General features: G+C 45.5%; 1 protein-coding gene across 1 annotated transcript; it reads left to right on the forward strand.

Annotated features, from left to right (window-relative positions):
* Window positions 1–1,477: 1,477 nt before the first annotated feature.
* On the forward strand, window positions 1,478–12,951 carry LOC141054904 (uncharacterized; the record flags this gene model as incomplete). The annotated part of the gene is made up of 2 exons (XM_073551803.1): window positions 1,478–1,751; window positions 11,527–12,951. Coding segments are annotated over 2 exons (1,560 nt in total), but the record flags the coding sequence as incomplete, so codon positions are not given.
* Window positions 12,952–17,567: the final 4,616 nt, after the last annotated feature.

A 17,567-nucleotide genomic window follows, 5' to 3' on the forward strand; every position in this document is an offset into this window, starting at 1 on the left:
GCGCAAGATGAAGGCTTTACAATGGCCCTCACAGTCCCCTGATCTGAACATCATTGAAAATCTGTGACGAGGCCTCAATATAGCAGAGGATGCAAGACGCCCCAGGAATCTCACAGGACTGGAGGAATTCTCCAAGGAAGAATGGAGGAAAATCCCTCAAAAAAGAATTGAAAGACTCTCGTCTGACTACAAAAGTCGTTTACAAGCTGTGATACTTGCAAAAGAATTTTTGTTTTTCGCTCCCCTTCTTTCCAGAGCCATAACTTTTTTATTTTTCCGTCTATATGGCCATGTGAGGGCTTATTTTTTGCAGGACGAGTTGTACTTTTAAACGACATCATTGGTTTTACCATGTCCTTTACTCGAAAACAGGAAAAAAAATTCCAAGCGCTGTGAAATTTAAAAAAAAGGGCAATCCCACACTTGTTTTTTGTTTGGCTTTTTTGCCAGGTTCACTAGATGCTAAATGTAACCTGCCATTATGATTCTCCATGTCATTACGAGATTATAGACACCAAACATCACTATGTTCTCTTTTATCTAAGTGGTGAAAAAAAATTCCAAAGTTTGCTTTAAAAAAAAAAAAAAAATTGCGCAATTTTCTGAGACCTGTAGAGTCTCCATATTTCGTGATCTGGGGTCGGGTGAGGGCTTATTTTTTGCGTGCCGGGCTGACGTTTTTAATGATGCCACTTTTGTGCAAATACATTCTTTTGATCGCCCGTTATTGCATTTTATTGCAATGTTGCGGCGCCCAAAGAAAAGTAATTCTGGCGTTTTGAATTTTTTTCTCACTACTCCATTTAGCGATTGGGTTAATTCTTTTTTTATTGATCTGGCGATTCTGAATACCTAATATGTGTATGTGGGATTTTTTATTTATTGTTGATTGGGGTGAAAGAGGGGTGATTTTAACTTCTAGGTTTTTTTTATTTTTAAACTTTTTTTTTTACTTTTGGCACGCTTCAATAGCCTTCATAGGAGGCTAAAAGCATGCACAACCCGATCGGCTCTGCTACATATGGGCGATGAGCAGATCGCCTATATGTAGCAGATTTACTGCTGTGCTTTGAGCAGCGGGCAGCGCTCAAAGTGATCTGCCTGGAACAACCATAGAGATCTCTAAGACCTGTGGTTGTCCAGGCATTGCGTCGCCAACCCCTGATCACGTGACGGGGGTCAGCGATGAGCTCACTTGCGGCCAGAAGTGCCATTTAAATGCCCGCTGTCATCTTTAACAGCGGGATTTAACTAGTTAATAGGCGCGGGCGGACGGCGATTCCGCTCGCGGCTATTGCGGGCACATGTCAGCTGTTCATAACAGCTGACATGCCGCGGCTTTGAGGTGGGCTCACCACCGGAGCCCACCTCAAAGCAAGGGATCCTTACCGATGACATACTATTCAGTCATCGGTAAGGAAGGGGTTAATTTTAGGCCTTTCAGATATTATTTATTCTTCAACTTGCTTAACTGTCCACAATAACATTAATTTTGTACAGGGTGCCCAAACTTTTATTAGCCATTGTATTCTGTCACTGTGCATTTCCTACAGATGGACTCACGGAAAGAAATCCACCAGAGAGATGTCCCCATCCTCTGTATCCCCAGGACTGTCCAGAGGAGAATCACAACATCCCGGAGGATCATCAGGTAGATGGTGCTGAGCTCTGGACCGGATCAGTATATGGGGAGACATTTCAGCCATGTGTGAGTGACGGGAAGGAGGAGAATCCGGTAGATGTTTCTACAGGTATGTAATAATGACCGGCGTGTGATATCGTGTAAAATTCTCCGGTATAGTGAGGCTTTGTCCGGTGATGGCGCGGCTGCTCCTGTACAGAGTCTGGTGGTGCCCGATGAATAATGGGGCCGTCTTCACATCTTAATGATTTAGAAAGCACTCTTAATTCTCCTTATGATACCTTTTTTAATATTCCATCCTTTACTTAACATTTTTTCTTACACAAGTCCCATGCTGCCATATATATATGACCTGAGCTTGTGATTCAGACAGAACCTCTGCCGGAAGATTCCCGATATTGAGGCAGATGGAGGCACTGTGGACGTCCTAAGATCCGATGTCTATTTTTTTTAGGCTTATATAAAAGCACAGTCGACCAGTGTTGTGCACCTCTGAAAAGAAGCACACCACCAAACAGAGTCCAAAGTAACTGCTGCCTCATAGTGAATGGTTCTCTCGGGGATGTCATCTGAATCACATATTTTGTAGGTTTAGATGGAAACCCTGATGTAAGTGCTCAGCGTGGAGCATCGCAGGATAAATACGATCCTATACGTTCTTTACCCCAAAATGCCACCAACAAAAGCTTCTACTCAACCTCCAAAAAACAAGTCCCCACTCAGGTTCCTAATTTGTTAACAGAAATATTGGAGGTGTCCACATTACTGGTAGCACAGAGGCTCTGGAAAAGTGATGTGGCTCCCACCAAAAGAAATCCAGCAAAATCTGCGCTTCCAAATACCTCTCCTCCTGAGCCCCACAGTGTGCCTAAACCACAGTTAGTATCCACATGTTTGGTATTACTGTAGTGAGGAGAGCCCACTTAATTTACAGGGTACATATCTCCAGAATCACGAGCTGTGTATAATGTATGAGTGCTACAATGTACTGGGCACCACAGCGTACTGGACAGTACAACATACTGGGTACTACAGTGTACTGGGCACCACAATGTACTGGTCACCACGACATACTGGGTACTACAGTTTACGGGCACTACAATGTACCGAGTACTAGAATGTACGGACACTACAACATACTGGGCACTACAGTGTACCAAGTACTAGAATCTACGGGCCCTACAGTGTACGTTCACTACAATGTACCGAGTACTAGAATGTATGGTCACAACAATGGCATATTTTCATTTAGCAACATCCATTGCTGCTTGTTTCCGGAAGAAACCCATGGAGTCAAAATCGTCACTACACCTGTAGATAAATTCCCAAAGGGTAATAATTTCTAAAATGGGGTCACTTGAGGTGGATTCTCTTCTTCTGCCATTTTGAGGACTCCATATACAGAGCACCAAACTATTCTATGAAAATTTGTTCTCCAAGAGTCAAATAGCGCTTCTTCCCTCCTGAGTCTCGCTATGTGGCTAAGCAGTTCTGTACAGACACATATGGAGGTATTGCCACATTCTTTTTTTACCTTGTGAAAATGAAAAATTTGGGGCCAAAGCAACTTTTTTTGGGGGGAGGGGATTCGTTTTGTAACTCCTTCAAGACCTTGGAGTTTTTCGTTTTTGCGTTTCCGGTCTTTGTTCCTTTTCTTCACAGAGCCATAACTTTTTTTTTTTTTTTCTAGGTCCTATTTATTTAAGTGGTGAAAAAATTATCTAAAGATAAAAAAAAAAATGGGCTGGGTGAGGGTAGATACGATCTTTTTATCGCCCGTTATTGCAAAAAAGCGCACCGTATTTTTCAGATTATAAGGCGCACTTTTTTCACCCCAAATTTGGGGGGAAAATGGGGGTGTGTCTTATAATGCATAGTTACCTTATCGGCGCCCCGCTGCCCTGTGTACGGTGCTGCCGCTGCCCTGTCCTGTGTGCGGCGGTCTCTGCCGACATTTTGTGTCCTGTGGAAAATGGCCGTGGAGGATGGGGAACAACCAAAGTAGGAGAAGAAAGGGAATTATCACACACTAAAAACTTAGCAACAGTCACAGATAAACCAACCAAACGCCTTTTCCAATAACAACCACCAACAACAACCTCCAGCCACACAGCATAAGCTAACTCTGACAGTGAGTGCTAGCCAGGGCCAAGATTATATAGGAGATGGGAGTGGCTAACAGTGCACAGCTAAGAGCCTTACCGCCCCAGGAGCTCTCAACACAGCAGATTAACTCCTGCACTGCTAGAATAAACTTACACCGTTTAGAAGCACTTCACCTTCATATTAATCAGTGCAGGAGTAGGAGAAATCAGATGATGTCTTGTGGCTCCTCTCTGTCATGGTAAACCCATGAAACCTTGCCTGACTTGTGCCATTGTCACCAGTTTATAAGTGTTATTCACTTTACCCATCATTGTGCATTGTGCACACTAATGTTATGGCATGTAATAAAAACCAAAAGGTATGAACTGGAATCTAGACTGGTGAGCAAGCAGCGTGTAAGCACATGTTCACACTGGCCACTGAACAGAAAAAAAATAAATATAGAAACATAATCATTGAATACCCTGACGTAAATAAATAGCAATAGTGCATGAAAATAATATATTGGACTTAGGCCTCTTTCACACATCAGGTTTTCGCCGTCAGGCGCGATCCGGCGCTTTTGACAAAAACCGGATCCGGCGAAATGCAATGCCGGATCCGGTTTCCCCCCCATTGACTTGCATTAGAGCCGGATCGAGCCGGATGGCCATGCGTTTCATCCGTTTTTCGCCGGATCCGGCAATGTGTCGCGATCCGGCGTCTGGAAAAAACGGCTACTGTAACGTTTTTTGTCTCCGGCGAAAAAGGCGGACACGCCGGATCCGGCGTGTCCGGCTTTTTCACACAATGAAAGCCTACGAGCGCCGCAATGCGCCTGATCCGGCGACAGACGGATCCGGTGGCCGGATCCGGTTTTTTGGTCTGAGCATGCTCAGTAGCTCTGCCCACAAGACATATATTAAACATGGATGTGGAAACCACAAAAACACGACCAAAAGATCCTTTATCTTAATATAAATGTTTCTTTATTAGAAAGGACATAAAGGACAAGAAGGCAGACATGTGCAAAATGCAATCAAAAGTGCAAGTAGTGCCTGAAGACCGCCTGGACCAACACCAGACACAGAGGAAAGGTAGAGAGATATACAAATCTAATATACAAGAGGCATATAGTAGCTCTGCCCACAAGACATATATAAAAGCAAGACAGTGGGACCCTCAGCCACACCCAACATGCCACCCAAGAACCAGGAGCAGGAGAAGGCAGGAGACATCTGCAGCAGCACCATCAGCACCACCCCAATTGGAGCAGCAAATGGAACATGCTGAACAACGGGAGGGGAGTCCAGCAGCAGATGAGAGACGGTAATTATCAAATCCCCCATTCCTCCAAACTAGGGCCATGGAATATCAAGATATTCATTGGCCCTTTGTTTCTCTTTATTCAACAGCCGCCCAAGAGATGCAGCAGCAGCAGCAATGGCAGCAGCAGGAACACCACCCACAGCCATGGAGTCTGGCCAGCAGGAAGACAGCACATCTTCTTCTGGGAGCCCTCCCTCGCATCGTCAGCGTTTGACGGTAAGTTTTTATTTCCAAAATCCATCATCTCTGTAATATATGTCTATTCATTGCCTTTTATTTCAAAACAGGAATCACAAGATGAAGAGGAGCTCCCAGAAGAAGAAGGAAGGGGTGGACAGACACCTGGAGTGGGCTCACAATTGGTAAGATTTTGGCATCAAACGCAGAAACACAACATCACACTACACACAACACATAGAAAACAATGTTCTGCAGACCACACACAGCAAACAAATGCCTACATCCAAAGACATAATATTTTTTGTTTTCTTCTCTAGTCTTCCCAATCTGGTGCTCGGCCAAGAGGTCCTCTCAGTGCCTCCCAGGGTCGTCGGCGACAGCAACGCGGCGGTCACCAGCGTGTAAGTATAAATATTTTTGCTTTGTTTTTTTGCACTTTTTATTTCATTTCTTTTGTGGAGGCTAATTATGTTATTTTTGTCTTTTTCTTTAACAGCCTTCACAGCGTGCTCCCGACTCTGACGGTGAGGATGGAGGGATTGATGTGGACCACCTCATCAATCTCGTCAGAGAAAGGGAGCCGCTCTGGAATATGGCTGACCGCCGCCACGCTGACCTTATCGTTACCCGACGACTCTGGGAGGAAATCTGTTCGCTCCTTGTGGACCGCTGGGAGGACCTCGATGCTCGGGCCCAGATTAAAGAGCGTAAGTATATACAGTACCGGTTGCTTGATGTAAACCAGTGTTTCCCGAACTCCAGTCCTCGTGGTCCCCACGGATCATGTGTTCAGGATTTCTATTTACTTTGGAAATCCTGAAAACATGACCCCTGGGGACCATGAGGACTGGAGTTTGGGAAACACTGATGTTGTATACTAACCACTTTGTCCTTTCTCGTTTCAGGGGAGAGAATTGTGAAGCGGTGGCGGTCTGTGAGGGATCGTTTCAAGAAGGAGGTCAATAAAGAGATGCGGGCCCCGAGTGGATCTGGAGGACGCAGGAGCAAGTACAAGTACGCACGAGCCCTGTCGTTCCTCCGGGATACAATGGTCACCAGAAGGTAAATATTACACACCACATGTGACAAAAAAATGTTTAGATGTAACTTTTTTTTTTCAGCCAGGGCCATACCATGTCACTATATTTTAATTGTTTTTTTTTCTCTTTATTCCACAGCACGGTGAGCAGCACTCAGGAGCCTGCACGATTGGACCCTTCTGAGGCGATCCCTGAGGAGACCGGCACCGAGGGACACTTCAACCGCCCCGGTACGCAATGGCGGATCTTAATAGGGGCGGATGGGGCGGTCGCCCCGGGCCCAAGGTTTTTTGGGGGGGCAGGGGCAGGGGCGGGCTGGGCCGGGTGTCAGAGAGGCAAATGCCCCCCGGGCCGCTCCCCCAGCACCTGTACAGTGCCGGCCGTGCCCTGTGCTGTGACGCCGCCGGCAGCAGACAGCCGCCCGCGTCACATTCTATGAGGCCGGGGCCGGGAGCTGTGCACGGCCGTCACCTTGACGGCTGCTCAGCTCCGGCTCCCTCCGGCTGTACTTCCGGGTCAGATGTCGGGCATGTCCCGGAGGATGCTGAAAGCAGAGGCGCTGCTGGGGAGCGAGCCGGCTGTGAGGTAAGTATGGGGAACTTTTTTTATTTTTTTTTATTTATAAAATGAATTAAATGGGGGAGGGGGTGAGTGGGGGCTGTACACAATGAAGGGGGGGTGACTGGGGCCTGTATATGATGACGGGGGGGTGACTGGGGGCTGTATATGATGAAGGGGGGTGAGTGGGGCTTCACAGGATGAAGGGGGTTGAGTGGGGTTGTACAGGATGAAAGGGGGTGACTGGGGTTGTACAGGATGAAGGGGGGATGAGTGGGGGCTTCACAGGATGAAGGGGGATGAGTGGGGGCTTCACATGATGAAGGGGGGGTGAGTGGGGCTACACAGGATGAAGGGGGGTGAGTGGGGCTACACAGGATGAATGGGGTTGAGTGGGGTTGTACAGGATGAAGGGGGGTGACTGGGGTTGTACAGGATGAAGGGGGGTGACTGGGGTTGTACAGGATGAAGGGGGGATGAGTGGGGGCTTCACAGGATGAAGGGGGGATGAGTGGGGGCTTCACAGGATGAAGGGGGGATGAGTGGGGGCTTCACATGATGAAGGGCGGTGAGTGGGGCTGCACATGATGAAGGGGGGTGAGTGGGGCTGCATATGATGAAGGGGGGGTGAGTGGGGCTGAACATGATTAAGTGGGGGATAAGGGGGACTGCACATGATGAATTAAGGGGTAAGTGGGACTGCACATGATGAATTGGGGGTAAGGGGGACTGCACATGATGAATTGGGGGTAAAGGGGACTGCACATGATGAATTGGGGGTAAGGGGACTGCACATGAAGTGGGGGTAAGGGGGACTGCACATGATGTGGGGTAAAATTAACTGCACATGATGATGGGGGAGTGGGGCTGCACATGAAGTTGGGGGGGGAAGGGGACTGCACATGATGAAATGGAAGGGGGGATAAGGGGCTGCAAATGATGAAGCGGCACTGCAGATGAAGTGAGTGGGTGATAGGGGACTGCAATGGATGAAGTAAGGGGACTTCAAATTAAAGTGGGGACATTAAAGTAGATCCCCTATGGCCAGGATCACTTTGGGCGATTTTGTGCGTATTGGCCGTAGGCCTACAGCTTATGTGCAACATCTTTTTAGGCCATGTCCACACGTGGTGGAATGGTGGCGGGTTTTCCGTATGGACCCGCAGCAAACCAAGTGCTGCGGTCCGTACGGCTGTCAATTCCCGCACAGGGACCGCAGCGCTCAGGTGGGAAGGGGGGTACGGGGCCCAGGTTTTATGAACAGCCCCGGTCCCATAGTCCACTTAATCCGCCACTGCCGGTACATCTGCACCTTCCCAGCCTTCCCACACATTCGACCCATCTGTCCCATCCACCAGCACAGGAGCATCGTGGCCGCCTACATTACATGAAGCTGCTGGTGAGGAGATCGCTTTCCCTTTACCCCACCCTTCTGCCCCTGCCACCTCTAGTACACCTGCGGGTACTGGGCGGCAGCGGCAGAGGGGTCAGGAAAAGACTTATGCGCCAGAGTTCTTGCATCTGAATGCATCTTTCCAGAACTGTCTAAAAGTCTTGTCAGAGCAAATCTCCGCAGGCTTTCAGCAGATCAACTCCAGCATTCTGGAGGTGAAGACACTTCTGCAAACCATGCATTCAGAAGCAAGATCTTCGCCAAACCACACCTTTTTCAGGTCTGTTGTGGAGCGCATGGAAACGCTATCTCCTACCCAGCAGATGCATGTAATGCATTCATGCCACGGTGCTCTCCAGCACGTTACCTCCCAACCTCCTCCTCCCACCACAGTAGTTCCTCCACCTGCACCCCCTCCAGCCACTTTCCATCCTCCCCCTCCTATAACATACCAGCCACCTCCCCAGCACCAGCCACCTCCCCAGCACCAGCCACCTCCCCAGCACCAGCCACCTCCCCAGTACCAGCAACCTCCCCAGTACCAGACATCTCCCCACTTCCAGCAACCTGCCCCGTACCAAACTCCTTCCCCGTACCAAACTCCTTCCCCATACAACTTGCCATCAACATCATCTGCTCCTACAGTCCCTGCCCAACCCTCCACTCCACCGCCCACCACCTCTTCTGCCTCCCACATGTCCACCCATTCTGTAGCTTTTTCCACACCATCACCTCTAACTGTTCCTTCCCCACCACGATCCCAGTCCTCTCTCCACACTCCCAGTGTCGAAGTGTCCCGCAGCCCCTCCAGCAGTATTTCCACCCCACACTACACAGATTTATGATGTGTTTTGTAATAAAAATGCCCAGTTGGTTTCAAACCTATATTAAAAAAGTTTTTTTAACTTTAAAAACAGTTTACCAAAAAAAAATATTTTAAATAAAAGTTAAATTATTGTTTACACTGGTTGTCTGTCATTTCTTTCTGCGGCGAAATATGTTAAAAAAAAAAGGATAAATACAGGGTATTTAAAAGGTAAAAAGGTATTCAAAACCAGGTATATAACTGTGGGTAAATTTTAGCTTTTTGCCACAGTTGTGTTCCTGGTTGTGTTTGAAGCAAAGTATTTCACCTAAAAAGTTGTGTTTATTGTTGGTGATTTCCTAACAATGTACACCACTTTTGTTAAAAGGTGAAATACTTTGCATAAAACACAACCAGGTACACACCTGTGGCCTAAAGGTAAAAATATTAAGACCATGACAAGATAGCCAACTTTGGTTGGCAAAGGTATATACTGTTTGTACACAAGTTTGGTTAGGGCACAAATCTTTCACACTCTGTCATCCTGCCAGTGTACTCTGCCTTGAGGTGACATAAAGTATAGTGCAAAATTGTCCCTCATTACTGAAACCGTCACAGAACTTCTAGTGGTAATGTCATGGTAATCTTGCAAGGTGGTTTCTTCAGAGGTGTCCTCAATGGAAATGGGTTCCTTGCAGATAACAAAATTGTGGAGTACCACGCACGCTTTGATCACCTCGTCCACAGTTTCTGTCTTGAGGTTGATCGCAGTCAATAGGACCCGCCATTTGGCTGTCAGAATACCAAAGGTACATTCAACCATTCTTCTTGCTCTTGTGAGGCGGTAATTAAAAATGCGTTTTGTTCTTGTCAATCCTCTGCTACCGTACGGTTTCAAAAGGTGTTCTGACAGCTGGAAGGCTTCATCCCCTACACAGACAAATGGCATAGGTGGACCAGATGTTTGCGGCAGCGGTCTAGGTGGTGGGAACTGGAAGGTGTTTCCATACAGTTTATGCCCCATGGCAGACAGTTTGAAAACTTGAGAGTCATTGGAGCGGCCATAGGCCCCAATATCAACAGCAATAAATTTGTATTCCGCGTCAGCGATGGCCATGAGGACAATTGAAAAATATTTCTTGTAATTGAAATATTCCGATCCCGATCCGGCTGGCTTTACAATGCGGATATGTTTCCCGTCCACAGCGCCCAAGCAGTTGGGAAACTGACATATCTGTTGAAACTTTTCTGAAATTTCAAACCACCTCTCTGTTGTGGGCTCTGGTAAAAACTCTTCAGCTAAGGAGTCCCACAGTGCACGGCATGTGTACTTCACTATTCCAGATATGGTGGAAATCCCGAGTCTGTACTGGAAATGCAGTGACGAAAGGGATTCTCCAGTTGCAAGAAATCTGTGGGGAATGAAAAAACAATCAATTAGTTTAAGATCACAGCATTACATCCCAAAACTGAGCTATAACACTTGGAGATACAAACTACCACCAACAAGATTGCAGTGAAAGTGTGCTCTGATGCGAGCACATCCAATAAATGTGGCTTACCTTAAAGTCACCATCAGACGCTCTGCGGGTGAAACGGAGAAGCGGCAATAGGTGTCCGCTTTTCTTATGAGGTGTGCAATGCGCTCCACCAAGTAATCAAAATTCTCCATTTTCATCAGAACATATCCAAAAAATTTATCCGGGTTTCGTCGAAGGTCCATGCAGAGTGTAGAATAGACCCCACGCGTCATTCTCTTGGCTGTGATGGGGTGGATCCACAAACGTCGTCTACGATGCCTGATGCGCTGCTGTCTCGCTCTCTCCTCCAGAACAATCACCCTCAAACGATTCGCCTCCGCTGTAAAATCCGCCAAATTCTTCAAAATATTTCCAATCACAACATCCATCTTCGCCAGTAACTTGCTCTTCTCTCCAACCTGCACTTTCTCCTCTACAACCTGTCAAAGAAGGGCTGTAGGAACACGCTATATATAGTTTTCCAGTAGCCAATCCCGTTCGGAAGGCCACAAGGGTCAATTTTAAAAACCGGATCCAGCGTAATCCGTCGAAAAACGGATAGAAAAACGGATGAACCGGATGAGACGGATCCGGTTTTGTCTGTCAAGAACAAGACGGATCCGGCAGAAAACCGGATCCGTCACATCCGGTTTTACAAAACATTTGCCGGATCCGGCACAACGCCAGATCGCGCCTGACGCCGAAAACCTGATGTGTGAAAGTAGCCTTAGTTATCATGTTTTTTAATCAAAAAATGCAAAAGCCATCCCACCTCTTCACAGTGACCGTAATTGTGACAGTCCTAACTCTAATATTAAAAACCTTACCGTTTGTCAAGTGGCATGTCGTTGTCTTCCTTCTTACCGGTCTTTTCACTGTCTGGCGTTTTCATTGTAAGCTCCATAAAATATATTTAGAAATCTCTTTTGTGTTGTATATTAGATGTGATTTGTTTCATTCTTTCATCCTCATAGGAAATCCTTCTGAGAATAACGGTTTATCACTCAATTGTAAAAAAGAAGATATCGGGAAGCAGTCTAATGGAGAAAACTTCATTACCCTTCATGGACTTCCTGGCCTTCACAGTACTTCACTTTCTTATACTCCTCCTAATCATGGGGAACCCACTCCTGAGCAATCTCACATTGTTACCACAATTCCAGGTGACAAAGTGGATACAAGATTTCAGGGTGACAAGCAAATTACTACAAGCTCAGATTTTTTAACACAAAGAAAGCATAAAGGAGAGAAGCCATACTCCTGTTCAGAATGTGGGAAATGCTTTATGGATAAACATCGTCTCATTAGACATCAGAGAATTCACACAGGAGTAAAGCCATATTCATGTTCCGAATGTGGGAAATGCTTTATGGATAAACATCGTCTCATTAGACATCAGAGAATTCACACAGGAGTAAAGCCATATTCATGTTCCGAATGTGGAAAGTTCTTCACTTTTAAAGGGAGTCTTATTACACATCAGAAAATTCACACAGGAGAGGAGCCATATTCATGTTCAGAATGTGGGAAATGCTTTACCTATAAAGGGAGTCTTATTAAACATCAGAGAATTCACACAGGAGAGGAGCCATATTCATGTTCAGAATGTGGGAAATGCTTTACATATAAAGGGAGTCTTATTAAACATCAGAGAATTCACACAGGAGAGGAGCCATATTCATGTTCAGAATGTGGGAAATGCTTTACAGAGAAAGGGAGTCTTAATAGACATAAGAGAATTCACACAGGAGAAAAGCCATATTTCTGTTCCGAATGTGGGAAATGCTTTGCAGAGAAAGGGCGTCTTATTACACATCAGAAAATTCACACAGGAGAAAAGCCATACTTCTGTTCAGAATGTGGGAAATGCTTTGCAGAGAAAGGGAGTCTTAATGGTCATCAGAGAGTTCACAGAGGAGAAAAAACATTTTCATGTTCACTATGTGGGAAGTCCTTCACACAAAAAGGGAGTCTTAATACACATCAGAGAATTCACACAGGAGAGAAGCCGTATTCATGTTCAGAATGTGGGAAATGCTTTAGATGTAAAGAGAGTCTTATTACACATCAGAGAATGCACACAGGAGAGAAGCCATATTCATGTTCAGAATGTGGGAAATGCTTTACAGAGAAAGGGAGTCTTAATATACATAAGAGAATTCATACAGGAGAGAAGCCATTTTCATGTTCACTATGTGGGAAGTCTTTCACAAATAAAGGGCATCTTACTAGACATCAGAGCATTCATAATAGAAATTAGCCGTATCCATGTTCAGAATGTGGGAAATCTTTTATATATGAATCATGTCTGGTAAAACACAAGAGAAGGAATGCAGGAAATAAACTGTAATTATGTGTTTTTTTATATGTTAATAAACATTGCTCGGCATAAATGAGTACACCCCATTGATCAGTAAGATTTTTAAAAATTCAATTTTATTGAAAAGTTAAATAATTTTCAATTACAAAATTACAACAAAAAGAATAGGACAATATCAGCATCACTATATCATAGACTATAAGTATAACGTCCAATAAGACATCAAGTTATAGGAAGAAAATGGAGGGAAGAGAACATTTTAGGCCATCAGTATTACAATTATGAAGTCACTAAAATCCAATGGAAACCATACATAGTGCAGCCAGGCGCGAACCAACGCGGAGCACAATCCGGACAGAGAAGAAACGCAGCGCAGAAAAGGATGGGTCACATCAGTCTGATGTAAGACGGTAGGCATCAGATTCCTGAAGTTCAATCCAGTCTCCAAGTCTCACAGTATCTATCACAGTCAGTGGGGATTGGGCAATGAAATGTTCCATCCGATTCAGAAGGGCTATTTCACAGAACCACTCCTCCAGAGTAGGTGGAGAAGTACTTTTCCAGTGAGGAGGAATGATATTCTTAGCAGCCTGTATAAGGTAGCTTATTAAAGGCCGTTTGTATCTGGTGAAACTAGTTGGGATCATAAAGAGCAAAAGAGATTCAGGAGAGTCGGGCACAGAGAGACTAGTCATTTTTTTAGTACAGTAGTCTGAATTACCTGAGTCCATAAACCTCTTATTATGGGACATCTCCATTATATGTGTGTCGTCATCCCCTCCACATCGCCAGCATCTATCTGATACTGCGGGAAACCACTTATGAAGTAATATGGGAACCCGGTACCATCTGGAGATTATCTTAATGGCGGTCTCTTGAGCTTTGGTTGCAGTTGACGTTTTGTGAGTAAATTGAAACCATTTAGCCCATTGTGAGACTTGAAAAGATTTGCCCAGTTCTCTTTTCCTTGCATCGCAGTAGGGTGTTTGACAGTTGTAGTATGGGCTATTAGGAGTTTATAGAGCAATGAGATGGAGTGCAAGGATGGAGATAACGACAAGCACAGGTTTTCAAAATTTGTAAGATCTCTATTGAGCTGTCTGTTTTCTAACATGGGAATAGGAATGTTGCAGTTGTCTATAGTCATTCATGTAAAGAAGAAGACAGCGGGCACTGCGAAATAAGTTCTATATAAGACCACCAGGGTGCTATAACTGTACCCAAAGACCAGATAAAGTACGAAAAAGAGCAAAAGGAGGTACAATAATAGTGCACTCAACTGGTACAAATGTGAAAAATGACTTTATTGATAACAAGAAAGTGCACATGCATGATAAAAACCTTAAGAACACTAAAACACAGATACAAGGATTCAACGTACCATATGACAGCAAAAATATACAGTGCCTTGCGACAGTATTCGGCCCCCTGGAACTTTTCAACCTTTTCCCACATATCATGCTTCAAACATAAAGATACCAAATGTAAATTATTGGTGAAGAATCAACAACAAGTGGGACACAATTGTGAAGGTGAACGAAATTTATTGGTTATTTTAAATTTTTGTGGAAAGTCAAAGTGGGGCGTGCAATATTTGACCCCTTTATCGTAATACTTTGTTGCGCCACCTTTTGCTGCGATTTCAGCTGCAAGTTGCTTGGAGTATGTCTGTCAGTTTTGTACGTCGAGAGACTGAAATTCTCGCCCATTCTTCCTTGGCAAACAGCTCGAGCTCAGAGAGGTTGGATGGAGATCTTTGGTGAACTGCAGTTTTCAGCTCTCCACAGATTCTCGATTAGATTCCAGTCTGGACTGTGACTTGGCCCTTCTAACACCTGGATACGTTTATTTGGGAACCATTCCATTTTAGACTTTGCTTTATGTTTGGGATCATTGTCTTGTTGGAAGACAAATCTCCGTCCCAGTCTCAGGTCTTTTGCAGACTCAAACAGGTTTTCTTCAAGAATGGTCCTGCATTTGGCTCCATCCATCTTCCCATCAATTGCAACCATCTTCCCTGTCTCTGCTGAAGAAAAGCAGCCCCAAACCATGATGCTGCCACCACCATGTTTTACAGTGGGAATGGTGTGTTCAGGGTGATGAGCTGTGTTGCCTTTACGCCAAACATATCGTTTGACATTGTTGCCAAAAAGTACAGTTTTGGTTTCATCTGACCAGAGCACCTTCTTCCACATGTTTGGTGTGTCTCCCAGGTGGCTTGTTGCAAACTTTAAACAACACTTTTTATGGATATCTTTGAGAAATGGCTTTCTTTTTGCCACTCTTCCATAAAGGCCAGATTTGTGCAGTGTACGACTAATTGTCCTATGGACAGACTGTCCCACCTCAGCTGTAGATCTCTGCAGTTCATCTAGAGTGATCATGGGCCTCTTGGCTGCATCTCTGATCAGTCTTCTTGTTTGAGATGAAAGTTTAGAGGGACGGCCGGGTCTTGGTAGATTTGCAGTGGTATGATACTCCTTCCATTTCAATATGATCTCTTGCACAGTGCTCCTTGGGATGTTTAAAGTTTTGGAAATCAATTTGTATCCAAATCCGGCTTTAAACTTCTCCACAACAGTATCATGGACCTGCCTGTTGTGTTCCTTGGTCCTCATGATGCTCTCTGTGCATCAAACAGAACCCTGAGGCTGTGTGCACACGCTGCAGATTTTTCTGCAGTTCCGCAGCGGTTTTGGCCGCTGCGGACCCGCAGCAGTTTTTGCTGCGGTGTACAATACCATGATTCCCTATGGGAATCAAAAACCGCAATGCAGATGGTGCGGCATTTTCCGCGCGGATTATCTGCGGTTTTCAATCCGCAGAAAGAATTGACATGTCAATTCTTTCTGCGGATTCTGCTGCAGTTTGCCATCTCCATTGAGGAGATGAAAAACCGCAGAGCAATCCGCAGGTAAAACCGCAGGTATTTTGACCTGCGGTTTCACCTGCGGATTTATCCGCACCTAATCCGCAGCGTATGCACACAGCCTGAGACTATCACAGAGCAGGTGCATTTATACGGAGACTTGATGACACACAGGTGGATTATATTTATCATCATTAGTCATTTAGGACAACATTGGATCATTCAGAGATCCACAATGAACTTCTGGAGTGAGTTTGGTGCACTGAAAGTAAAGGGGCCGAATAATATTGCACGCCCCACTTTTCAGGTTTTGCATTTCCACAAAAATAAAAAAAAACAATTTCGTTCAACTCACAATTGTGTCCCACTTGATTCTTCACCAAAAATTTACATTTGGTATCTTTGGAGCATGATATGTGGGAAAAGGTTGAAAAGTTCCAGGGAGCCGAATACTTTCGCAAGGCACTGTAGCCATTAAGCACCTATCAATAAAGATAGTGCCTAGTGCTGCTTAATAACCAAATAACCAATGAAGGTTTGTTGTTCCATAATGTAACTGCATATGAGCTATAATTTCATATAATAGATAGTATATAGAAATGGAGCATAAAACTTCTGTAATGCCGGTCAGCAGAATAGTTATGGACTCTGAATCCTGATCAGAACCTGCAATACCATTATAACATACTGTGTCACCCAAGGGTTAAGGTGAGACAAATTAAATAGAAAGGAAATACATACTGTGATAAAACACTCCGGGATCGCCTTTGCTGGGGTCAAAGGTCACGTGCATTCAGCATGAAACTCAGGCGCAGAGCTGGGATTCGGGTGTAACTGACCCTGGGTCAGGTTTATTACGGTGAAAGCAATGCAAAAAGGAAATAAAACATAAAACAAATCCTTGCCTGTCCGGCACTAACTAAACAATGGACAACCTAACTACCAACTGGCGGGCTTCTCCCATCCAGCCAAACCACAGTTGCAGTGGGCACTGCTTCCACTCACGTGTGTCTCTCACACAGACAGGCTCTCTGTGTTCCCAGGCTGAGACACTCACACAACCACCTTGCATCCTTTTATATCCACCTCCCATTATCCATTAGTAAGCAGGTGAGATACTGACCAGACTAGGCCACATAGGAAAGGAATCTGGGCGAGATATACCTGCCCTCATCCACTATTCCCACATGATCCTCACATATCCCCCCCTTCTGCTCAGACCACTCCGGTCGAGCAATTACACCCGCCAAACAGTGCACTCGGGACAGGGCATCTGCATTTCCCATCTGTACCCCTGGGCGGTGCTCCACCGTAAAAGTGTAGGCCTGCAGGGCAAGGAACCACCGGGTCACCCGGCTATTCCGTTCCTTGTTTAAGTGCATCCACTTGAGAGGGGCATGGTCAGTGATCAGCCTGAACTTTCGGCCCACCAGGTAATATTTGAGGGCCTCTAGAGCCCACTTAATGGCGAGGCACTCTTTTTCTACGACTGCATACCTTTGCTCGTGTTTATTCAGCTTCCTGCTGAGATAGAGGACTGGGTGTTCCACTCCGTCCCTCACTTGTGAGAGTACAGCCCCGATACGGGTATCAGAGGCATCCGTTTGTACCACAAACTCACTGCGGAAGTCCGGAGTCACCAGTACGGGCTGAGAGCAAAGTGCCCGTTTTAGGCTATGGAAGGCTTCTTCAGCCGCTAAGCTCCATTTAATCATGACGGAGTCTTTCCCTTTTGTAAGATCCGTCAGGGGGGTAGCAATGGCTGCAAAATTGGGTATGAACCGGCAATAATAGCCGGCGATCCCCAGGAAGGCTTGCACCTGCTT

This window comes from Dendrobates tinctorius, unplaced genomic scaffold (assembly GCF_039654945.1).
Source record: "Dendrobates tinctorius isolate UK_male_01 unplaced genomic scaffold, ASM3965494v1 ptg000180l, whole genome shotgun sequence".
NCBI classification, from domain to species: Eukaryota; Metazoa; Chordata; class Amphibia; order Anura; family Dendrobatidae; genus Dendrobates; species Dendrobates tinctorius.